Genomic DNA, 26,003 nt, shown 5'->3' on the forward strand with positions numbered 1-26,003 from the left:
GATCAGCAATGCAATGGTGATTATACAAGCATATGGTGTACCTGCTTAACTAGTAATACATATTAATTGTACTTAAACTACTAGCTTGTGTTTCTTAATCATTTCTGCTTTCTTGCTTTTTAGAAAACCAATGTCAAATACATCGTTCTTGAAATAATCTACACAAACTATTGGTAAAGTGGAGCAATCCGGTATTAATAATGTTTCTGACGCTGAGTTTTAATCAGTCTGCCAGCTAAACAGTCACATTAGCAGACAGTAGGAGGAAGAGGCAGTCTGGGAAAAGCAGGAGAACTAAGGAGAAGATGAAAAAAGCAGTCAGAGACCAAATTGAGCACGTAGCTAATGTACATCGCTACTGCAACAGTGATCACTTGCTGGTTCACCTGCCAATCAGTCTTTGTTACGGAGGCGACAGCAGTACTCCTCTGGTGACTGCAGTCAGACGGTGGAGGGGGGGGCGGGCGGTTTAACAGTGATTAAGGATGGCCATTTAGAGAGAGGCTAGGAGACAGGGAGACCTTGAAAAATCAGTCATCCACAACACTGTTTATGTTATATTGACTGGCCCACACATATACACTCAAAGCCAACATGAACATGTCCTCACTCAGAAAATGCAAAGTGAAAATAAACCCACTCAATCTGACTACTGGCGGAGTTAAATGCCAAAACAAGAAATGCCGCAAGACTTTGAATTTAGGAGCTTTAATTCACTCTAAATAAAACATGATGAACTGCGTGCTCCTTGAAAACTAAAATGCTTCTTACTTGTGGTGGCTGGGAGTGGAAAGAAATTCAGCTATTGTTTTGTATTTGTCACCTCCTCTTTGTTTTCGCTGACATAAGTGGGATTGGTACAATTCTCTGTCCTGGTTTAGTCTGAAAATACACATTTATTCTATGATAATCTTGCTTAGTGTAGTTTTCATGCAAAGCACAATGGATAGAGATGGAAAGGTGGATAAGAATGTGAATGAATGAACGCGCACACACACACACACACACACACACACACACACACACACACACACACACACACACACACACACACACACACACACACACCTTGCTGTCGATCTCATTGCTGCCCAGAGAGGTCTGGATGACGTATAGCAGAGCATCTGTCAGGCCGTCACACTCCCTCATCCTTCGTCTCGCCTCCTCACCTGCGGAGCTTACATTCCTGCAAGACACACACACGGAGCACTGATCAGAGTGTGTATATGTGTGTGTGTATGTGTCTGTGTATGTGCCAAATAGAAAGAGAAAGGCAAATGGAGAAAGAAAGAGAGTTGGTGGGAAGGGAAGATAAGACAGAAAGACAGATGAAAGAAAAAAGAAAGCTGGTTACAAGAGGTGTTGAGAGACAGGAGCAGGGAGGGAGAGAAAGAGGGAGTGAGTGAGTGAGAGACAGAAACGGGGGAACCTGGCAGCTCTCCCTAAACTAAACAATTGAAAAGGGAGCATTAAAATTCTGGATACATCTCAATCTATGCCCCGAAGGCTCGCTTCAATTTAAAGCACTTGACTTGAGTCCCAAAAAAAAAAAAAAAAAAAAGGAAAAGGAAGAGGAAAAAAAAGCAGCTTTAGTCAGACAGTTCGTAGCTGAACTTCACAGCCAATACCCACACCAACGCTGCTTTGATAATTTAACAATATTGTTCCATCTATTATTAGCAGCTTTGCCAATATGATGCTCTGAGATAATGAATAGAATTTAATTGAACTGGAGGTACAGGTGGGTGGTGTTGGGTTAGATTTGTTTGGGTTTCAGCATGGAGATATGCTCTGTACCAGACACTGACTCATGCATGAAATTATCACTTGCTTCTGTCAATAACACGAATATGAAAATTACCTTTGCAGCATTTGTAACAGGTGCATTTTTTGATGGCTGTTGTATGAGCTGATCATACTTGATCCATAACACTTTCCGTACTTGCATTATTAATTATAGATTGAGCCTATAGTGCTTTATGACTCTGCCTACAAGTAGACATAAAGCTAACTGATGCTTTATATTAACACTCAGAAAGAACAGACAGTATTAAATGTTCTTTAACTTGAAGAATTACATGATCACTCAACAGCCCCCTTGACCTGAACATAACAATTAGTAACGAGTGACTCAACAAGGATATATTAAGATATAGAAGGCTTTATGTAAATTCATTAGCGTGCACTTCTTATAACTGGAGGCAGCTATGATGCAGCATAGCATGGTACATTTTGTCTAGAATTCACACTCACAGTGCTGATAATCATGGTGCAGCTACTAATGAGATATGACAAAAAAAATCAAGGAACAGATACACGTTGAATAGGCTAACAACTTAGAAAGCAGATGTACCAGAAATAGATATATTATTATTTTTGACATACAGTACTTTCCATTTTCATTGAGCTATGAAGGCAAGACAATAGCCAGGTTTATACAGAAAACACAGGCACCTTTACACCCAGCTTCATGAATTCCTGCATTCACATAAACATAGGAAATGTTCCAAAGTGAGTATGGTGTTTCTGTGTGTGTATCATGCTGCTGACAGCTTTTAGGGAAATAGAAATTAGAGCAATAACAAGTACTGTATAGTGCATTTGTTTTGTGTCTTTCTACAGCATGTGTAAATAGCTGAGAGACAAATCTATACAAGCACACTCCAAATGTCTTAAAACTAATTGTCACGGTCACTGAATAGATTTTCTCAGCTAATCAATTCTTGTCAATTCAGCTGAATAGAGATGATGGAAGGAGACACTGGTGACTCTCTCACAATGCCCTGTTGCGCAATATTGTCTTGTTGTAGCAGTAAGTCTTAGAAAAGGGTTCAAGGAGTAAGACGAGGCAAAAACACACTAACCTTAGTTTGCAAACATGTCAATGCTGTCATACTGTTCATCCAACACATGCTACAATACCTGCATGAATGTACAGCTACAGCTTTTATGTTTTCTTTTGTATCTCTACATTTATGGCTGGTTGATATATACTAATCCTTTATTTGTTGACTATTATACAATGAACTTCCATTATGCTGCCGTACAGATAAGAGGATGTGGGGGTAGACAAAGGTCCAACAAGATAGCAAGAAATGAAAAGAATTAACAGACCAATTACTAAAGTTTAGTCACATGAGTTTAAACATCTTCCTTTAATAGGTGAAATGTCAAAAAAAACAGATGAGGCGGACAATAGAGGTGTGAACGAGGAGACGACGTTATAGTATGAATGAATAAGTTCATCCATCATATTGGCATAATAAAGATATCACAGCTGTTTCACCACTCTATGAGATGAGGTCAATCATTTATTGTACTGATGAGAAAGAGAGAATAAGAGGAGAGAAGAAGACACAAGAACTCAATTAAAACTTCACGTTCACGGCTCTCCGCTTCAAAGAGAAGGTCAAGTCATTTTCACTAGCTTTGAATGCTAATATGCAAACAAGACCATGATGGGAAGCTCGTTAAGCAGAGACAAAATTCTCTGTTGAGTCGATATGAAACAACAGTGAAGTGAAAACACTTCACCTTGACTAATGTTTAAGCACCAAAGACAGGAGGTAGGTGGGTGACAAAGAGAGAGGATGGGTAATTTATTGCTTTAACGCTCAGCCTTGAATGTGCTGATTTCTACTGAGATATCCGTCAACTTTCTTTTTTAATCTGATGCCTTATCATGGGTGGAGGTGAAGGCACTTGGTTGTGCACATAAATGTTTAAGTGAGAGAACTTTCACAAAATGTGAGTGTTTGCCCACATAGGCATATACTGTCACGACACATGCCTAACAAGTGCCTGAGGACGCTTTTCCTTTCTTTTTATATTGACTGCCCAATATTTACAGTCCTAAAATAAGAATGGGGAAAAACGTAGCATTAAAGGATGTTTTCCATCTACTTTAAATGCACAGATAAGATTGTCTTGTCTTTCACATGCTGACGGGACACAAAGATCTTGATGTACATAACACTATAGCTACATATATCAATCCTGTGGCCATTTGTGCAGTCACTTTAACTGCAACTATTCCAAGAATGTTTTCAAGGATATAAGTGACTTACTGTTACTCCATAACATACATGCCTTGAAGATAAAGAAATAAAAGCACAATTGTGCAATAAAGTAGCCAATTTCTGACCCAAATATTATTCAAAACAGGATTTAAATAAGCAATATAGATAGTGTACGAGAAATTTGACATTTCCAGAACAGTCATCACATGTTTTTGAAGAATGGAAATTATAAGCACAGACCAATGTCAGCCCTGTCCAGGCAGGTGTAGAATGGGTTCATTTTGATGACCGTGAGTAAATCTAGCCGATTATGTGATTCTTTTCTTTTTTTGTAAAAGACAAAGTAACTCCATACACTGCTTTTTATGTCACAAGATAATTATTAGAAAACTTACTGTTGAAAAGTTACTTTCATCATTATTGTCAAGGTTCCTCTCTTCCAACAGCTTGTTAGTATCACATTGTGATTCTCAGTCATACACGAAAATTATAGTGAAACCTTTTAAAGACCTAGAAACTAACTAACTAACTACATTTACTTCCTGATATGTGAGGTTTAATAGCTTGTGTACGTTTGGACTGACTGCTCTGGAGAGGTCAGAACACAGCTGAGCCATGGACAGAAGATAAATGTTGCCATGTGTGCATTTGTGCACACATATAAGAAAGAGAACAACACAAGTGTCTGCACAATGTGCATGAATGTACTTGTGTCTGTATTGTGTGTGTATACTGTCTGACAAATGTGCTTGTTAGTCTAGTGGCTTGGTAATGAAGCATGAAATATTGTGACTTTCTGCAACACGCCTTTCCCTCTGTGCTAGTTACTAACAAACACAGAGAGGCCAAGATTTCAGAAGTTTTTCTCTGGATATAATGTGTCCTCCGGCATTCTCACATCTTAGTGTGTTGCATCACCGAATATTTAGATAAGACTAGCTCGTTTGTTTAAGTCAGCTTCCTCGCTCTAGCATAAGGGATTCATGGTCTCTGGTAACATAATCAGTGAATATGATATTCACTCAGAGAGAGAGAGGTTCAGATCAGATGGCATATTTCATAAGAAGATGAAGAATGAGTACGGAAGGTGACATTTTAAAGGTTTGAATGTATGTGTGCATAGACTCTAAAAATACGTTACTGAAAATGGGAATGTAAGCGCCTACCTGCTGGTTTTCAGTTACCTGTGTGTGTGAATGAGGGTGTCTGTGAATGTCTTTAATCTGTACTGTTTAACGAGTCCATTACAGGCTTACACTTTATCCTATCTGATGTCACTTCTCATTAATTCAGTCTAACTCATTAGCCTCCATTGTTAAATAATTACTTACTGAGCAAAAAGACACAGAACTTGATTAAGCATTCCATTCAGAATTTAACAGTTATTTTAGCAGCAATAAAGTAACAGGAAAGTGACATTGGTGCAAGCACTAAAGAGCAAAGCCAATTCCCAACTTTACCTCAGACGGTTTTGAGAAATACATTGTGTACTGGCTCTGGTAACGTTTGCCATTAGAAGGTAATGTTCAGTAATTTCTGTCAACCTGAAGTGTAATAAACAACATTTAATATACTCTCCTGGGAAATTTAGGACATGGAGAGAAGTGTGGCACTGATGTGGCATGAGCCCTCTTCCAAGGAAACAAAAACTAAATATTTACTAGAGTGCTGCTGGGCCAGCATCATCAAAAGTACAGCATGAGACAAAGATGTCTTTCTTCTTTTTTTGGATCAAATGATGATGAAATTATAAAGGAATGGAGAAACTAAACAGAGACTGAGGCTGATTCCAGGTTCAAGTACAGTATAGTACAGTAAAATAAAATATACAGTAAAATAACTGACACAAGTTATAACAGAGGCAAATAAAGTATAAGATATGTATTAAATGACAAGGATAAAAAAAACCTTGTTGGCTCAGATTCTTCAGGTGACAGGTAGCCTTGGTTAGAGTGAAGAATGTGCGTCATGTTTTCTGTAAAGATTCTCATGAAAGCAAGAAGGCTGTTAGACACTCACAGCATTACCTAGCTGTATTACATATCATCTTAAAGCCAATAAACTGGCCTGAACTGTTTTACAGAATGAAGGTCAAGCATATACAGTTATATATGTATGGTGTATGGTAGATGCCCAGAGCACATACAACCATTTTTTGTTGGTCATTGCTTTACTGAACTAATCTTATTTACCTTATGTGCCTTACTTAAAACAAGAATTGTGGCCAGCATCTAACATCCCCCATCTAATTTTACCAGTCACCATGCAGTTTGGCAACCTGTCAAACTTTTTTATCTGCAAAGATTTTTACGTTCTTCTTTAAAATGTTGTTTTTATTTCTCTATATGATCTCTATCACTTGCTCTATCTGTATTTCTCTATGCTGACATTGCGCCTATATTTTACGGTGTTGTATTTTTTAGAGGGATATTGTAATTCTGGTTTTGAAAGGCGTTGAGGTGAAATAAAGTTTACTACTTACTTTTGAATGACTGTTCACTTCACCAAAAACAAACACATCTTTTAAATATGGCATTGCCTGGATTTATGAATTCCTCCTCTCACAGAAAGATTGCAAGCTGTCTTCATTTGCTTTGAAATTGAAATCACTGTACAAAAAAATCTCCACCAATGCAACCAGAAGTGCCAATACAAAAACAGCATCCTTAAAGGTAAAACATGACACATGACCACTGAAAAGTAGCATCCGCACATAAGTGAGAAGAAGTTCACTAACAAGGTCCTTGACACCTGCAGGAGCTGACTTGGCAGTCATTAAAGCTTGGTAAAGTTCAACATTCAACAGTTCAAAAATGACCGTGGTTAAAAGATACTGAACAGTTTATATATGTTTTACTTTTTGCATTTAACATTTTCTTTTTTTCCCCAAGATGCCACAGTATAGCTCAGGAAATGAGTCAGTCACCTTTAATAGTTTTAGCTGTTTAAAGATCCATGCACCATGTACAGGAAAGATGTGAGCAGGAGTGAATCTCGGGCAGATGGCTCTCTAATGTTTCTCAAGGAACAAATGACCGCTGAGTGACTTTGCCTCAAACAGCTGGTGTGTGGTGCCCCTGCACAAGTGTGTGGATGTGTGGATGTGTGTGTGTGTGTGTGTGTGTGTGTGTGTGTGGGGGTGGGGGGGGGGGGGGGGGGGTGTTTGTGTGTGTGCGTGCATGCATGGGTGTGTGTGTATCAGAGCACAGGCAGCAGAGGGTCATACCCATATGGCACACATGCATATAAACCAGGTAATCAATGAAATAAATATGGAAACAACATCATCCATGACCATACACTCCTTATTCTTGCTTCATCTAATAACTCATTCTCCTGCGCTCCCACATTTGTGGGTGTCTGAAGTGAAACAAATTCAAAGTGTTTATGAATCTGTGATCCCAGTAAGTACAGAAACAGACAAACACTCATACACATACAGTGTGTACAGTGTGGAGGCAGTGGGTAGTGCTTTCTCTCTGACTTGGCTGTAAACCAATAACCTGCAGGGAGGTAAACAGCCTATGAATGGAGGATATGGAAACCCTTCCACAGGAGACCTTGTGTCTGGTCTGATAACACTGTATGCGTGTGTGTGTGTGTGTGTGTGTGTGTGTGTGTGTGTGCGTGTGTGTGAATATGTGCGAATAGGCAGGGGCCCTTAATGCCCACCAACCAATTACACAACATATGGGTCCATCAGCATCATTAGCTGCTTGGCCTACATTTGATAAATGCACACATGAACACACAAAAATACACACATGCATGGATACACACACTAACACATAGCCATAATCGAAACACCTGATGTCTTGACACCAGTTCATTTCCATTATCACATGCAACTTTCCCATGCCGGCTGTAATTTCTGAGATTGATTCGTTTTAACACCTTTGATTTTCAACAGGCACCAATATGTGTGTGCGTACATTTGCACACACACACGATACATATACACCCCATGACACATGCATACATATCTACATATGCACACATACACATACATACCCTGCATACACACATGCACACAAACAAATACACATGGACACACAACTGTAGAAAATGGAGCCACTGTATTACGCACACACAAGCTCACACACAGCAAAGGGATAATGAGAGAGGTGAGAGGTCTGAAATTGAGCTGAGGTACACTGGGACTTGAACACTGTGGCCTTGTGCCACTTTAACCCCTCTGAAGAGATAGTGAGATAGAAAACAACCCTGGAGAGCAGCAGAAACACCTTCATTACTCTCTGTGCTACAGCTCCCTTCTTTGAGACCCTGTTAGTCTCTCCTTCTCATTGTTCAGCAGCTCTACATTCTCTCTGCTCTAATCTTCAGATATATATTTTATTTCAAGAGGATTTGAGATAATATCTCCTGCTAAGACTTCAGTCACCATCTCAATAATATGGAGGTGAAAGGAATTAAATTTCTGACATGCCAAAAATCAAATAAAAGGATTTTCAATATCTCAACAGCAATGTATCTTTCCATATCTATCCACAGGAGTAGATATGAAGTTAATTTGGAGATATATGTTTTCTGTGATTTGGGTGTTAAAAACCCCTTACATTCGCCACCTCTTTTCTACATGCAGGAATCAGGATATGTGAAGAGAAATCATTTTGGCTCATTTGCCCTGAAATAGCAAATATCCACAGAAAATTCAATTAATGTGTTTATTTTAGATTTGTACTAATTGTAGCTCCCAGGATACACAGCCCATTCAAAATACAAAACACATTATCTCTAAAGCACAAAGCAAACCGCTATTTCTTCCAACTGCAAATGAGAATACATTTCAGTGGCAATAACCTATTGGGCCAGCCTTTCAATCCCTTATGTAAAGTGTAGTCATCCCATCCACACCAAGGTGGATAATACATTGTAATCCAATAAAAGACACTAAAAAATATCAGAGTTAAATAAACATTGCTCTGCTCCTCTGACTCATCCCCACAAAAAAAAAACAACACACACACCCACACACCGTCTTGACTCTGCTTCTTAAAACAGAGATGACAGACAGATTAAAAAAAAAAGAGCAAAACTAGGAGCCTAAAGGTGACAAATCCCTGGATAAGCAGGCCTGGCACCCCGGGGTCCACACATAACACCTGCTCTATGCAATGCCATGAGAGAACTGAATAAGATTTGTACAGGTGTTTGTGATATCAAGTTATTGTGTTTAATCATCTTGTCCTGTACCATAGCCCCAACGGCAGTTCCTGTGCTGTTCTGCTAAGAATGCTAATGACTACATGAGCTTCATGACAAAATATAATACAGAATTTCACATTCCAAACACGTTTTCAGCTGACATTGTCTGCAATTACATTCAAACAATACAAGTGCCAGCTGTAGTCTCACTTGAGAATTAAAATCAAAGGTGGTAGCCATCATAATACAGTAGTGCAACATGAGCTATGGTGCTCTCATATTGAGGATATTCTTGGATATTTTTAATTAGCTGATACAGATTAATGTCTTTACAGCAGCAGTGTGTCCCTGCTGATAGGTAGGAGATATACATTTGATTCATCAACCAGCAGTCAGACAGGTTTGGCTGAAACACATATCAAAGCTAATATTCATAATTATACATTTTTGATATTTAGGAAGACTACAATTATGCAGCTAGTACTCATATTTAAAATGATTACAAAAGGAATAATGACCGAAGGTAGCAAAGCCATTGCTTTGTTACACTGAATGCATACACACATGCACATGCATATGCACACAATGTAACACCTTACACACAAAATGATGTGAATACATACAAAAACCTGTTTGTAACATCTTCAGAACGGCTTTGAAATCCTTTTAAGGAACATTCAATAGCTGGAGATAAGCATTCAAAACAGCTTGAGAGGAGCTCTGCAAAGCGAGTGGGGTGAGGTTTAATCCAGAGGCTGCTGGTGGTTGATTGAGTACACAGCTCAAAGAGAGTCGGCCAAGTGGACATGCAGTTTTTTTTCTAAACCATCTCAGTCCTCTGTGGATTTTGTGTGAGTGTGTATGTACACAAATGAAAACGTGTTTATAGGATCGAGGAGCAGGGTTGCCTTCCTGTGTTAACGATGCATAACCAGTCAGCATAGATGCTAACAGCCACAATTAAAAATCAAGTTGTAGTTGTGCAGGGGATAGTTGTAGTGTGTATAGTTGCAGAATTTTAACAACATGGCTAAATTTCAATACCAGCAGAACTCAAACTATACAGCAAGTTGTTACATGTAAAGTATTCTGTTGATTTTTCTGTGATACATTTCTGAAATTAGCAAAAGTTTGAGTTGTTGTTTGACCTGTTTTAAACCTAATATGGCTATAAGCTGATCTTGAATAATTATTTACCCATTCACATCAATGAGAAAGTCTGTCCAAACGTTTGACTGGCACTGTATGTTACTGCTACTGTATGGTCAACAGGGTGATTTTAAAAAGACTCTAAAGTTCTGGCTCTGTTTTGGCCGCCATTTAATTTAGCAAGACAGTCTCTCATTACATCTAATTTGCAGCACTGACTTTTTCATCAGTGACATGTCAGCATAGCTCAAAGTTTTACTTAAACAACTTATTGCACATGATTTAAAGGGCTTTCCATATATTCTTAACCCTCACACACTTTTCATATTCAGACCATCCAGAGTATCCTCTCATAATTAGTAGCTGCCAAATTTCTGCACAACAAATCATTCATGAATATGTCATCATCAGTCACAGATAAACAGCAAAACTAATCCTTAATGAAGCTTTCAGAAAGCTGAGAGTTTATTATTCAGTTTTTACAAGTTGTGTGTATGGAGAAAACAAATTAATAGTATTAAATGTGAAGAATGTAACAGCATTTAATAATAATAATAATCATTTTTTTAAATAAATATGGGTCAAACACTCTACAAAAACTGCATTTTTGTTTATTCTGGGTCATTAGGAGGAGTCATCAAATGTTGAGCTAAAATTAAAAAGTATTTAGGGTGTTTTTAGAGCTCTCTGATAAAAAAGATGGGTCAAATTTGACCCTAAACAGTATGTAAGAGTTAAAGACATCAGAATAAAAGTTCCATACACAAATTGGCTTGGCCTATTTGTCTCATCAACAATCAACTGCACTTATTTTACATGTGTGAGCAGTCATCAAACCTGCATGCCATTAGCAGTTGTCACACTGTGCACCATGCTGATTTGACTGAACACACATACATATGCACAAAGGCACAGCTGTGACACTGAACCCCCTGGAGGCTGCCTACAGACACTGTCTCGTTCTTACATGTGGCTTCTCTTCAATTATCAAGGAAATAATCCACATGTGCAGCGCCATGCTGCAGTAGCTAAGAAATAGAATGAAAATAGATATTCCAATAGTATGTATCATACAGTGGTTAAAAATCTATTTCTATTTAAACCAGTGTTCATGTCAATTGAAGGTGACTGGTTATGCCACAATTATTCAAGCATAGTAGCTGACAAGTAAAATAATTTAGTGCTTGATATGGAGCAGCTTCAATGGCTTATTGTAGGTTATGTCTTGCTAAAGGGATCATCAGCATTGGCCGTTAATAGAAGTCACACATTTAAGCAGTCTTGATTATATTAGTTTTCTTTAATAAAAAATTAAAATGATCATCATGTTTAAAAAAAAACTTTACTGTAATTATATATTTTTTAGTATTGGCATTAAAACTTTGTGTTTCCCTGTTATTGTATATAATGCACTGGTCCTGAATACTGTTCCTAAGCAGTTTTTCGTTGTTAAGGAAACTTTTTCTTTCAATAAATCCATTACGCGTTGCAAACCAGTTGACAAGTGATGACTGAATTTGTCAGATTATTGAAAGGTCACTAACAAGCCTCCTGATGAACAAAGACGTTTGTTGTTCTTTATTATGTCGAGCTGTAAGTACTAAAAACATCTAATCAGTACAATGCACCAAAAAGAAAGTCTTGACACACAAAGGACCCATACAAGTGGAGGAGTAGTTACTATGGTTACAAGTGTGAGTTAGTATGAAGGAGAACAAGAGTGAGAATGTGCACAGACTATTGTTTGTAAGTTGTGAATATATGCATCTATAATCATGCAGCAGTGAAGATTCAACGGAGATAAAATTCGATCACATATAAAAAGAGAACTGTCTCATTATGGTAAATCTCAGTTGGTATTATTATTTTTATTCATGATTTTGCACACATCATGAATTTGACTGATGGACTATGGAGCCTAATGAAACCATGGGTGAATTATGCATACTGCTACGGTATGACTGCAAGAAATCAATAACATGACAATTTAATATATAGACTGCATTTTACGAAAAATAACAAACAAAGCTATAATCAATACAGTATGTGTACATGTTGTGGTATACTTATAGATGGGTTTGTATTTATCAGTGAGATGAGGAAAGAGAGAGACAAGGGAAAAGTGCATATACCCTACAATGAGAGTATGTGTGTATGTGTGCTTTTACCTGAGGCAGCCCGTAGCATTGCGAAGCACCTGGGAGGTGTGGAGGTGGAGCTTGCGGTCGTCATGGTGATTGGGGGAAGAGTCCCAGTTAGAGTGTGGTATGATTACGCTATTGGTCAGAACAGCCAGAGCATCCTGGATGATTGGCATCTTCAGAGCATCACATGACGACAAGTTCCACAGCACGCCTACACACACACACACGCACGAAGAAACACACATTAAGAAATATGGTTTATTATTGCAGTATGTAAATAATAATTAAAAAGGGTGTTGTAGAGAAGAAGCAAATTAATGTACTGAAGTAATTAATGGTGAACTGCATGTGTCTGCAATACTGAAAAACACTCCATAATACAAATTCAATCCAGGTTGTTAATTTTCCATTTGTCAACAGAGGAAATCAAACTTTTTCCATGTAATTAAGCACATAAAATGGAAATAAATGAAAACAACAACTTTATATTCATATCTACTAAAGATCCTCCCCATTCAAACTTTCTGATGTGATCGTTAATTATGAACAGTCAAATACATTAAGCTGGATACACAATAGATATCTCTCTTTATACATTTCTGACAGAGCACAGCTTGATGCATAACGCTCTTTCTATTAATGCTCCTGTCAAATCTGTGTTCCCACAGCACAAGCCAACAGTTAAGTGAAGACAGCACTCTTTTCCACTCTACTTTTTCACCTCTTCATTCCCTCTGTCAACTTTCCTCATGTCATCATTTATGAGCACATATTTTATGGAATTTCAAAGCAAATGGTTCCATTAACCTCTCAGAGATGTCAAAGGAAATACATTCGGTTGCGTTTTGCGAGGTCAGAGCAGCTCGGGCTTGCTCCTCTGATTGGTTTGAGAAATTAAAACAACCTGGAATTTGAGCAAAGCCGGACCTTTCACCTGCGCTGGCACATCACAAATGAATTGTGGTGGTACTTTAGGACTGTAAATGCAGGATGAAAATTACATCTAATTTCTTTTTTTTATCACTTACAAAACCCTGCTCACTCTTTTATTCTGGAAGCAGACTTCACAAATTCACCTATTACCAATGATATCTGAGGTAATGAATTAGGTTGTTGGTTCACGTGGAAAGCCAACCGCCCAGTGTATCATTTACTACATGCTGTGTGGTACAGGACACACATGCACACATTACACAAATAAACTATAAGCATATTAAACTGCATGTAAATGCATACTTGCTGGTAGAAACACCTGCTAGTTTGTATGTCAACTGCCAGGAAATACATACACACACACACACTCACACACATACACGCTAACTTTTAATCACATACAGTATGTGTATAGGCACATACACACAAATGCATGCAATCCCACACACACGCTCACACACACACACACACACACACACATACACACTCACTAAAACAAACACACTTTTTCCTCTTGTCAGATGGAACACCAGATGCCTTTTCGCAGACGGGTGACAGCGCTAGCCTTGTTGGTCAGCTGTGACACAGTCATGTACACACAAACTGCACATTGTTATACACACGCACACACACAGGCCACAACAGCATTTACCCATTCCAAATATGTTAATTAGTCCCTGCTGCGTGTACTGGTCATCCCTACTGAGAGAGACAAAAACAGATAGTAACAAATACAAAGATTAAATGTGTGAAACAGAGGGTGAAAAAGATGAAAGCCACAAAAATAGAAAACTAATGAGAGGGGAAGAGAGGTGGAGGAGCTGAGTGATGGTTTAGGGAGACAGGAACAGACTGAGGAGACATGCAACATGTTTTTAATATGACAAACTATAAAAAGCTGCAATGTTGAAGGTCACCATCTCTCACGCATCTGGTGTCAGACCCCCAGATGTAGCAGGTCCAACATGACAGATGTCATTCATTTGTCCAGCTACCACCCAACAGAATGAGCACAACTCAGACACTGTGTGCTCTGCACAGAATGAATCATTTAAGGCTGTCAGATAAAAGATGTCCTGTTCATTCCAGTATGCACAATACAATTTGTCTTTTATCCTGTTAAATATAAATCTGAATTAAACATAGAGATACTTTTTGTCATCTAAAATAACAGCAACACTGAAGTCACTGCATTCCTTAGGGCTCTGTAGAGGTGGCTCTAGCCTAATCTGTCCTCTGTTTAGAGGCTGAAAAAAATCCCCTAAAAACAGGATTTGATAGAGAAATTTGAAAAAAATCTACTGAAAAGATGGAGACAAGAGTAAGGGCACAATGTGCCACTAATAACAAATATGACTAAATCCTCATACTCATTACTTTAACTGAAAAACTATACACAGACTACCATAGAGGCACTCTGTGTTGACTGGCAGCCAGTTTTGTGTTGCCAACAGCAACGCCAGTGTCAATGCCTCACAGTACACTTCACTAGTGTCAGTTCTAATGTCAATCTGCAATTGACAGACAAATACAGCCAACAAGAAGAGAGGGAATAAGAAACAACAACAAACAACGGTTAATATTGAAGAACAACACATATTACATGAAAAGTAAACAAAAAAGATGATAAAATGAGATGTGAAAAACAGCCAGTCAGTGTGTTACATGCACTCAAGCAATCAGGTTACTCAAAGAAACCATGTGAGAACACACATAGATGCATACAGTGGAAACTAATAGTGATGTCTGTAATTGATTGATTTTTTCCCCCATCTCTTTATTTCTCATGCAGATGGCATTTGTATTTGTTTAACATTAATAAGAAGTAACTAAATGGAGAGAGTCTCTATTTACTGAGTTTTATTGGCTGTTTCAAATCACAGTACAGGTCTCTGACGTCCGTTGTACCAAACCAGACGGTGATCTGATTACTGTAATTATAATGGTTGATATTTTAAGTTTAATTTCTGGATATAGTAAATGAATGATGGTTTTTGATTACTTTTAAGTCATTTTAACTGATCTGCAGTTCGGCATTACTTGCTGTGCCTGATCCCTCTAGTTTGAGCTACTGACAGCTGCAGTGTGGACGCCACACCCGGAGCTGACGGCTAGCGGAGCTAGTGGCTTACCTCCTGTAATTGCTGGATTACAGCTGCTGGTTGTCAGAAATCCCAGGCAGTGTCTGAAACGCAGTCGTGGGTTATCCACTTGACAGACTGTGTTTTCTGCAGATATGGTGACGGATCCTGAGCCGTCCAGTCTCAGGGCAGAGCTCCTAATCATTGTGAACCTGATCAGCAAAGTACTTAGCCGACAAGCTAAACTGATTGATTGAGCTGGAGACTGCTGGACAAGATCCAAAATGAACACTGTAAGCGAACTACTTGATTACAATAAGCTAATTATATATTTGTATACGAGTGCAACCGGGATCACTATGAACATTTTCCACACATCCTTCCTCACAGGACAAATGTGTCTCAATTTAAGAAATAGCAAACTGTTTTGCAGTGGAAGCAAGCTTATAAAAATTAGTATATCTCTAGTGCATGTGTAAACCAAACGCTTAACAAAACTAACTGTGGGAAAAACGGTACAAGATAAAGTCAGAGTGAGACCATTTTAATGGGAGCCTATAAAACTCTGCAAGTAAAGATCACATAAGAGACAAAAAATGTGACAGTGGGAAAAGTTAAAAAGAGAAAAAGAAGGCAAGAGACACAGAGTGTGAAAGAGTACGACTGACTGACTGTGTGTGTGTGTGTGTGTGTGTGTGTGTGTGTGTGTGAGAGAGAGAGAGCTTGAGAGGACAGAAGAGGAGGGTGATAATAAGGCGATGACCTTGTATACTGTTTGGCAGCAATCAAGTGCTCTCACTTAGTCTCTGTGTGTGTGTGCGTGTGTGTGCGTGTGTGTGTGCGTGTGTGTGTGTGACTGTGTCAAGTCTCTCTCTTTCCTCTCAATCTCTCTCCTCTCATGGAGTCTTTTTAAACCAAGATAAAAGCTCAAACACCCACAAACACAGGGACGAACACACACACACACACACACACACACACACACACAGACACACACACGCACACACACAGTCACTTGAACAAAGATGCAGAGGCACCTTCAGCCAGGGGGAAGACAGGTATTCAGCAAAACACTTCACTTAAATGAAGCAAGGTGCTTTCAAACATCTTTTTCTGTCTCTGTTTCTCACTCCTTGTTTCAGTCTATCTCTCAAGTGGCGTGTGTTGCCAGTGTTTGATTGCAATCAGGTTAAAACAGGTGTTGTTTCTGATGACCCGACTTCAACTTGTCTGCCGCCTTGTAGAGAAAGCCACTCAGCTGCTTTTTTTTTTGTTTTCTCTAGCCACCAAACCTGCATGTAGAATAAAAACTCATGCACATACGACAAACACTAAGGATGTGAGAGGGTGTGGTTCAGATATTTCAATTGTATTATTAATGTGAAATTAAGCAGATGGAGAAAGAAAAAGGAAAAGAAGGGGTATAGACTGGACTATGCAGTGTTTTCTGGGGCAAGGACATTGTGTCTGCCACTGTCTAACACTGGCCAAATTCAAGGCTCACACAAACAGACACACACACACACACATACAGACACACACATACAGACACACACACACACACACACACACACACACACACACACACACACACACACCTGCTCTAGAAACATAGATCTGTAATGCTTCACTAAACCCAGTGTCCTTATGGGTATAACAATCAGGTGACCAACAGACAGACAATGACATCATACTAGAGCTTGTGTGTATGTCTGTGTGTTTGTGTGTGTGTGCCTGTGATTCTTCTTTTCTCTCTCTCCTCTGATTGGTTCCCTTCAGACACTTGACGGACAGTTTCCTAGGAGCTGTGTGGTTTGGGGAAATGGGGAGATGATTGCATGAATTCATGAATAAATGAGAGTATGACTTGTAAGGGGAGAGTGAGGCCTGTTAGGCCTCAAGTGGCGATGTTTTATTAAACAGCCTTCATCTGTGTGGCTCTATGTGAATTAGTTAGCCGCAAGGTCAGAATCCGGTGATGAGTAAAGCCAAAGACGACAAATTACATAGCTAATGTGTCTACAGAAATCTGTGAATGAGAAATCAAGAAAGAAATACTGATTTTCTGGATGACATTGTGGGTGGCAGCATGTTAACAATTGCTGACTTGACCCCAGGGTCCTAAAACTTTTCTTCCTGTAGGGGTTGTGGAAATCATTTATCAGCACAAGGTAAAGTCCTGCATTGTGGGTGAATTTGTCAGTGCCTGTAGGTTTCAGTCCCACCAGAGCCTCCCACAGTGAAAATGCTGCAGTGAGATTTCTGCAGGACATTAACAATTTTAAAAGCAGTGAAAAAACCCTGTTAAAGTCATCTTGTTTCCCCACAGGAACCACCATAATGACTTCGACGGAGTTCTGTCCTCCAGCGTTTTTTGAAAGAAGGTTGCGAGTTTTGACTTAAATTAAAGTGGCTTTGGCAAATACTATAACAACAGTCAGGACATGGAGATTAGAATATCGAAATGGAGCAGTAATTCATGCCTTCAAGTAAAGGAAAACAAGGTGAAAAATATACAGCACAGGGTGGCAGCAGTAAAATATGACAGTTATGGTTTGTTGCTAACGTCAGCTAGAGCATACAGTCTTTTTCTCTTTGTGACAAGAGACAACTCTAAAACTAACTTGTGGAGATAAACTGCTTGCTCGAGCAATGCATTACAATGATTACAAATAGAGGCAGTAAAGATGTATCAAATATTGCTTTAAGAATGTAATATTAGCATATCTAACGCTAACCATTTTCAGCAACAGACTGTTGTCTGATAGTGGAGAGAGGACAAAAATGCACATATATGTCTGCTTTTCATAGGGCCAAGATGACCAGCTATGGTTTTAAATAATAATCAAGAACTGCACATTTAAAGTGTTTCCATAAATGCAGGAATTTTAACTATTAAGTCCCTCAGCAGTTACCTCTCAGGTCATCAACCATTTGAGAGCAAGCAGCGGCAGCAGCAGCTGGGGTATGTCATGGTCCACTGCCTCAAGGTGAGCCCACAAGTAAGGATAGCATCTCCTATTGACACCCAAAGCCTCTGCATCGACCTGACTTTGACTGACAGGCCCGGAAGCCTTGACTCCATCCTATCTACCTCACGCTGACATCCAGGAAGCCAATAAAGCTTGTCTAATTTTAAACTTCAGAACCGACAGGGAGATAGGATATATTGCTGAGGGAACGGTTTTCCGGTCACCAAAAAACATGTACCCTGTCTCATTTCCCCAGACCTAGATCTTTAATCACAAAGAATAGGGTAGAGCACAGTGGCAGTAATGAGGAGTCTGACTTGTTATGAATGGAGCACAATCACTATGTTTTGAGTCAAGCAGTTGAGGATTGTGTATGTGCCACTGCCTCTGATGAACCTCTGGTGGTCACCAAGTGCCACTTGCTTGCTTTCAAATCATTTAACTACCAATTAGTAATGAAGGTCAAGCTTTGAGTAGTATGCAATTTGACAGTGCAATAGACCCAATTTCTTTTTACTATCTATCAGTTCAGAGAAGCTCACACAGTTTTTTCTATAGTGCTTTGTTGTTATGGTATTTGCAGCACTGGCCTGAAGATTAAGGAATTTGTATGTCTTATACAGACTCATCAGGGAGCTGTCCATCATAACTACACTCCAAAATATTTTGGTTTAAAGATGTAAGTGAAGAGGAGAATGTGGTGCTTTATTTTTATTTTTTCCAGTCTACCATTTTTCAGCCCGTACAAGTATATCAACCAGTGATCTTTCTGGGTTAAGTCCCTTTTTGCCACTCAAGGCTGTTCTATTGTAAAGGAAACTCAATTTTAAAAGCTGGATATTGCAAAAGTTGTATACCGTATATGAAACTACTACTAATGCCAGTCATTGTAGAAACTGTGGACTCACATTGGAAACAGTCTACAATGATCAGGCCAAGAAATTAAAGTACAAGCCTCAGACTCCTTTTAAACAAGTCCAAATAACGAGAGTCTACAATATGAATCAGCTATTTGAAGGCATGTCTTTAATCACACTTGAGTCATAAGACTGATCCCATGCAGATAAAATGGGAACAATCTGAACACACAAGCATTACAAAGTCTTAGCAGAGCAGATATATTAAAACTGCACTGAACAGACTTAAATGTGTGGAATATACTATAAAACATCATTCTGCAACATTCTTTCTATTTTTGACAGAAAATACATGTCTAATTGAATTATAGAGTAATCATGCTACTGGTGAATTACATCACCAGCAGGGTTTTCCACAAGGCAAATTCAGATAGACTTCAAAACATGGTTGTACTGGCATGAAAGCAATTGAGATGTGTAGTTCAATGCCAAGTATAAGAGAAAACAGACAGGGTAGAGTGATGCATGACACTGATTCACTCAGCCAGCCAGCAGAGGAAAGCCAGACAGAGAAGGGCAAAGACAGCAAGATTTAAAGAAAGGGAGAGTTAAGCTGTTTTTCAGCCGCAGGAACTTTCTTCAGGTACTAAAGAACATTTTAAGGAACTTAGTCCCTTTACCTCCATTTCCACCAAAGGGTCTAAATTAAATTCTGGGGATGTTGTTTTATGCCCCAAAAGTCCCTACTCACTTATTGGTCAAACACACATACAGGGCATATGCTTCATCTTGCGTGCTACTTCATTCACAAAACCAGGAAGTGCTCTTGTATCGATTAAGGACAAGGGAAGAACATTTTGATGGTAATGTTAAAATAAAAGTAAGGCATTGTTGTCGGCTTCCTGACTCATTTTAAAATAGAGCCAGAGAAAAAAGAAAGATGGCGTGAGCGAGCTGAAAGCATGAGTGAGCAGTGGTAGAGTGAACAAAGCTGGTGAATGAGAGAAATAAAACATAATTTTCTGAATATTTTATAGTAGTTACGTTCTAAATCAGAAATACATTACCATCAAAAACTCAACTGAGGTTATACTGTAGAGACAGACACTCCTAGTTTCCATCTCATATTGCTCCTCTGCATTTCTCCTTTTCATGCATTTATTATATCAAACTTATGTAGCAGTAAATACACAGAACAGGACAAATCTGTGTTGTTGTTTGCTCATGTGTTAATACTACTGCCATTATTTTTGAATTCCTCATGGGTCTAATTTGCAGGATCTACCTGGTTTATCAGATGCAGTGGAAACGCAAACAGGACTGCACTTCAGGGACATTGAAGTTCCAAGTTTAGTCCTTGATATTAGTAAAAAAAAGCACCTGGAACTTTTGGTGGAAACAGGGCTTTAGATAGAATTTCAGTGTGTGTGAGTGTGTGTTTGTGCAAGATGACTCTATAAAAGTCAGAGCTCAAAATATGATGCAGTATGACTTGCGGTGCATTTAATTCATTTGTTAATCTGCTTACAGACCACACACACCTAAATAGCCACTCCATCTCCAAGCTGTGCTTTTAATATCTTCATCTCTGCAGTGCTGTGGTTATATTCTTCAAGGTGCCAGACTGTCGCTTAACACTGAAAAAAAAAAGTCTGAGCAGATATAAATGTAACATAATTACATCTGTGATATTAACATTGTATCTTCGCATGAATATATCTGTTTTGAAGTTAATCTGCATTTTTTCAAAACACAAGACATTCAGCATCTTTTCTTTAACAAGATGTATTCACGTAATCCCAGTCAATCTTCTTAGGTTCACCCACACAACAAACAATGGTTGTTGTTTTTTTTTACTCTGTTCCAATATAATTGTGAGGTGGGAGACACTGGGTGGATTTCCCCTTTGTTTTTCCCCACTTGGAATTTTACTTTTAAACAACCATAATTTTACTGACTCACTGAAGTCTGCTGGATAAATACACAACATTATGGGTTGATGTTATGGCCACTATTTCTAAATGTTCCAACTTTGTTACTGAGAATTCATGTTTTTCTGTCGGTAAGCAGTATTTTGATTATTCTCTTTTTACAGAGAAGCAGCAACTGAGAAATTGAGGTGAAATCTGTAAGTGTTTCAACTGTTATGTTTTCTATATAATATGTTTAGTCATTTCAATGCCCTTGAAACTATGTTTTGTCTACATTTTTATCAAGTTATGCAGAAATAAGTGTAGCCTTGGATTCTTGTGGACATAAACTCAAGAATAAAGGTTTGGTGGCCCAATTTCTTATTCCAACATGTAAATGTGTGTACTAAGATTGGTGCTTATAGACATTAGCATTAGCTAACACACACTTCAGCACAACTCCCCCTTCACTTTAATGGGAGACCAACATCAAGTCGATCATCAGAAAGGCCGAGCAGAGGATGTACTATCTGCAGTAACTGAGGAAGTATGGTCTGCCACAGAAGCAGTTGGACCAGTTGTACAACTCAGTCATCGAATCTGTCATGTGCACATCCATCACAGTCTAGTTTGGAGCAGCCACAGAACAGTATATGAACAGACTGCAGCAAACAGGACAGCGGGAAAAAAAACACAGTAGTACTCCCCTGCCCACCCTCAAGGACTTCCTCCAGGAGTCATGAAACAGGCAGGAAAATGACTACAGATACCTTACACCCCTTGACACAAGCTTTTTCAGCTCCTCCCCTCTGGCAGGCCATACAGCTTCCCTCTAAACCAAAACTCCAGGAGGGCAGAATAACTGTCCTCATCTACTATGCCATAGCTACTCTTTTTCTTCAGATAGTTACTACCCTGCATCACATCTCCAAATACTGTATTGTACAAATACTCATTCATCACAATTTCATTCCCATACATGATGCACATTATTTTTGTCTGCACACATTTGCATTGTATGTATATGGTTAGTCTTTTATATAATCTGCACATTCTTTACATATTGTCTATTGTCTATAAATAATATATACATGGTCTGTATATTATATGTATGCTTGAAGGACACTAATGGGCTGGAAGTGAATTCCTAGTCTGCGTTAACATGCTTGACCAATACAATCTGATTCTGAAATGCTCTATATGATTTTTTGGGTGCATATTCCTGCTTCTTTATTTGGAATAAACATGCAGCTTTGAGCACACATAGAATATGGTGGGAACAAGCCACAGTGGTGTTGAATAAATGTGCAAATCAAAGGTCTTGAAAATATGAACACTTTCTCACTTCCTTTTTTTCTTTCCTTCCTACATCTCTCCCATCCTAACCTTTTTTTTCTCCACCACTCTCTAGTGTACTGTTATCAGTATGTAAATGGTCTTTAAAGGGAGAGACAAAACTCCTTGCTGGCTTGCTGGCTGTCCTTTTGTGATCCACTGGGTCCCCGTCTCCTCGGAGAGCTGGTGACCTATGGGGATGCGTCTAGGGATGGATGTTTGAGCATGCGTGTGTGTGTGTGTACTTGAAGATGAGCCTCGTCGTGGTGAGGGCCAAAGGTCAAATTGAACATGAGGGGGCCCCACTGACTTTATCTCAGTATTCGGTGTGTAAATGTGTGCGCGGGTTATGTGTGTTTGTGTGTCTGTTTGAATCTATGTCTGTGAGTGTGAATGAGTATGATTGTATTTTATCTTTGGAAATGTCCAATCATCTTGTATGAGCCTGCACATGTCTCCTCTTATCTAAGGGCTAACCTGGTACAACAAAAGGGGTTTTTGTCTGAGCAGAGAGACAGAAACACTGGTGATATGAGTGCAGATAAACACAGTCCAGCTCAATGTGATACAAGGCATTGAATCATGTCGAAAACCAGAAACGCATATGGATAAAGTGTGAAGTGAAAGACGAGAGGGTAGGAAATACAGACGAAGAATAAGATGACGAATGAGGAGAGAGGGCAGGAAAGAAGAAGAGAGACAAGGACTGGCTCTCTTTCATTCTGTCAAGGGAGCCATTGTGCATGCTCTTAACTTGCCATGGAGAACTGCTCATTAGAACATGCGCTAGGCTGCTTGTATTCAGCACTCCACCTATCACAGGTCATTTCATGTGAACTGTAGTAAAACTATCATTTTAGCCTGTCTGTGTGCATAGGAGACACTAATAATTACTTGCTGAATTTCATTAGTTTCACAGATTTGAACCTGTATAGACACATATGCAAGAACACAATTCACTCGGTTCATCATTATTACCTGTCCTGAGGCTGCAGAATCAATGTCATACAGGAAAATAACTGTAGCTGCACACTGAGATTACACGTATGCTTGAGGTGGTGTATGTCTGCATGTGAGAGTGAGAGTGTGTTTGTATGAGAGAGAAGCTGTGAACTGTGTGGATGTGTGATTATTACATTCTTAGTGGGCTTTATATTGCAAAATATATCAGGAAAATGGAGATCAAATTATATCCGCTCATGGAATTTTTGTGAGTTCAGGTTGGTGTTAAAATTCAATCTATACATCTTCTGCCTGTACAATATACACTGCAATGCACTGTGTGTGTGTGTGTGTGTGTGTGTGTGTGTGGAGATGTGCTTTTCTAAGTTTGCGTGTGTGGGTGGGTGTGTGCACTGCTCTAACTGTGTGTCTCCACTGCACTGGCTAACTTGTATTGCTCACACCCCCCAAGGCGAAAGCGAGATTGACCAGCAATTGTAAAACAGCACACTCGCTGCTAGGGACTTGAATGTAAGGTAGACCCATTTGTGTGATTGCATGCACCCACCCACGCATGAAAAAAAAAAGAATATAGATAAAGAAGGCAAACTTTGTATTACATTGGAACTTAACCATATTAAAAGTAAGTTAAAAACATAACAAAATTCCTCTAAAGAGAAATTATGTTTTGTTGGCTGCCTTCCCTTTATATTCTTTTGAAAAGTCATGCCTTAGAGTCTTATTAGCCTGTTGAGGAGAACTGTGATCGAATATCAAATGGGTATCTGAATTCAAGAAGTACAACCTTGGTTTCTGCGGAATGAATAGCAAAGAATGAAGAAAAAAAAAGATAGAAATAAAGGATATTCTCTCAGTGAAAGTTGCTGTGACTGTATACATTCCTCAGAAGTAAAATCACTCAGCTTAAACAACTATTGGTGCTGACAAGGTCAAATGAAATCTGAACACACTGCAGCTACAGTATGTAAGAGTATTTGTTTGTCTTTAGGAATGTGTGCATGGCTACAGTAAGGCTGCTCCATTCATTGAGTTTTATTTTCAATTACAATTTTTGGCTGCATTCTGTTTCATGATCATGCTCCGGTTTTGTCTTGTTTTATAAATCCAGCACCTGGTGCATCGGAACAGCTGGACAGTCAAATGTTCAGTGGTGGAAACAAGCTTATTTGGACATCTACAGGCTACTAGGTTTTTGTTATTTTAGACACAAGGACACTTCACATTGCGTAATGATTTCTCTTTTCATCCAGCTGCTCAGCGCCATGTTTTCTCTGTCTGCAGTCTGTTATTGTGCTTGCCATACTTACTTGTAAAAAGCTGATTAGAAACCTGGTAACACATATACATGGCAGAGAAATCAGTGTTCTCCAGGGAGTAAAATGTACCTGTGGAAACCAGGTTTGTCTAATCCCATACTCCTAATACAAGAAAACAAGTTTCTTGTTCACAGTTAAGAAATCAGCTTTCAGGAAAAAAGGACACTGGTTACTCAAGTGCATGTAAAAATACTGCATGAAAATAAATCAACAATTTCTGTCAAACCTCTTGTTTTTTAAAGTAAGATGATGAATGATCATTTTAATATTAATCACTCTCCACACAACATGCATCCTAATAATCACTAGAATAACATGATCTCAATTATTTTGGTGTAATTTAATTTTATGTATTATTTTTCATATTATTTAAATTAATAAAGAAATAAATTGATATTATTGATCTATTTTATATGTTTAAAGCTCAAAGGAATCCACTGTAAAAAATAAAATAAAATAAAATGAAGGTTTTTTTAAAAGTTCCATACATGTATGATGTTTCCAAAATAAACATATGATGAACAAAAACATTTTTAAAGAAGGACAGATTTTGCAGAAGTACAGTAAGGTGTGTACTAGGCTATATATGGTGTGGGTATGTATGTACTGTATGTGTGTGTTTGTGTAGCAGCATGACATATTCTTGCACCTCCACATCAAATTCTATGCACTCTTTCACATAAAATTACACACACATTACACACACATATCCTTGCACCATTATAACGTCTCTCGAGGCTATAGAGTCAATAACTGCAGCTACACTGGATCAGATACATGCCAGAAAATCGGAGTGTGAGTTTGTCATTGATACTGTACCTGTGACCAGCTCTCTGATTTCCACATCTGCTGTCTTCCTCAGCAGACGGACCAAGGCAGGGATTCCTCCACAGTTTTTCAGGGCCACTTTGTTCTCATCGTTGGCCTTGCCATAAACCAGGTTCCTCAGCGCTCCACAGGCGCTGCGGTGAACCTCGCTCATCCTGTGGTCCAGTAGGTCAACCAGCAGCTGGATGCCTCCCTGTCTGCGGATCTAAGGTGAAAAGACACTATATCAATGAACATTGTACTTGTCCTTTACAATTATACTAATAACTGTGCTTTCACAAAATGAAACTTAAAGGTTCATGTGTAGAATTTAGTGTCATCTAGCGGTGA

The 26,003-nt window shown here is 38.8% G+C and overlaps 1 protein-coding gene across 1 annotated transcript in view; it reads right to left on the bottom strand.

Moving 5' to 3' along the window:
- The window catches only part of ctnnd2a (catenin (cadherin-associated protein), delta 2a), a 215,672-nt gene that overhangs the window by 44,002 nt on the left and 145,667 nt on the right, over positions 1-26,003 (bottom strand). The window contains exons 13-15 of the mRNA XM_053342297.1: positions 25,665-25,878; positions 12,503-12,689; positions 1,069-1,186 (exon numbers count right to left, since the gene is read on the bottom strand). Of these exons, the coding sequence (XP_053198272.1) occupies positions 1,069-1,186; positions 12,503-12,689; positions 25,665-25,878 (519 nt within the window). The remainder of the gene's footprint in view (positions 1-1,068; positions 1,187-12,502; positions 12,690-25,664; positions 25,879-26,003) is intronic.

Source organism: Scomber japonicus, chromosome 21 (assembly GCF_027409825.1).
Source record: "Scomber japonicus isolate fScoJap1 chromosome 21, fScoJap1.pri, whole genome shotgun sequence".
Classification (NCBI taxonomy): domain Eukaryota; kingdom Metazoa; phylum Chordata; class Actinopteri; order Scombriformes; family Scombridae; genus Scomber; species Scomber japonicus.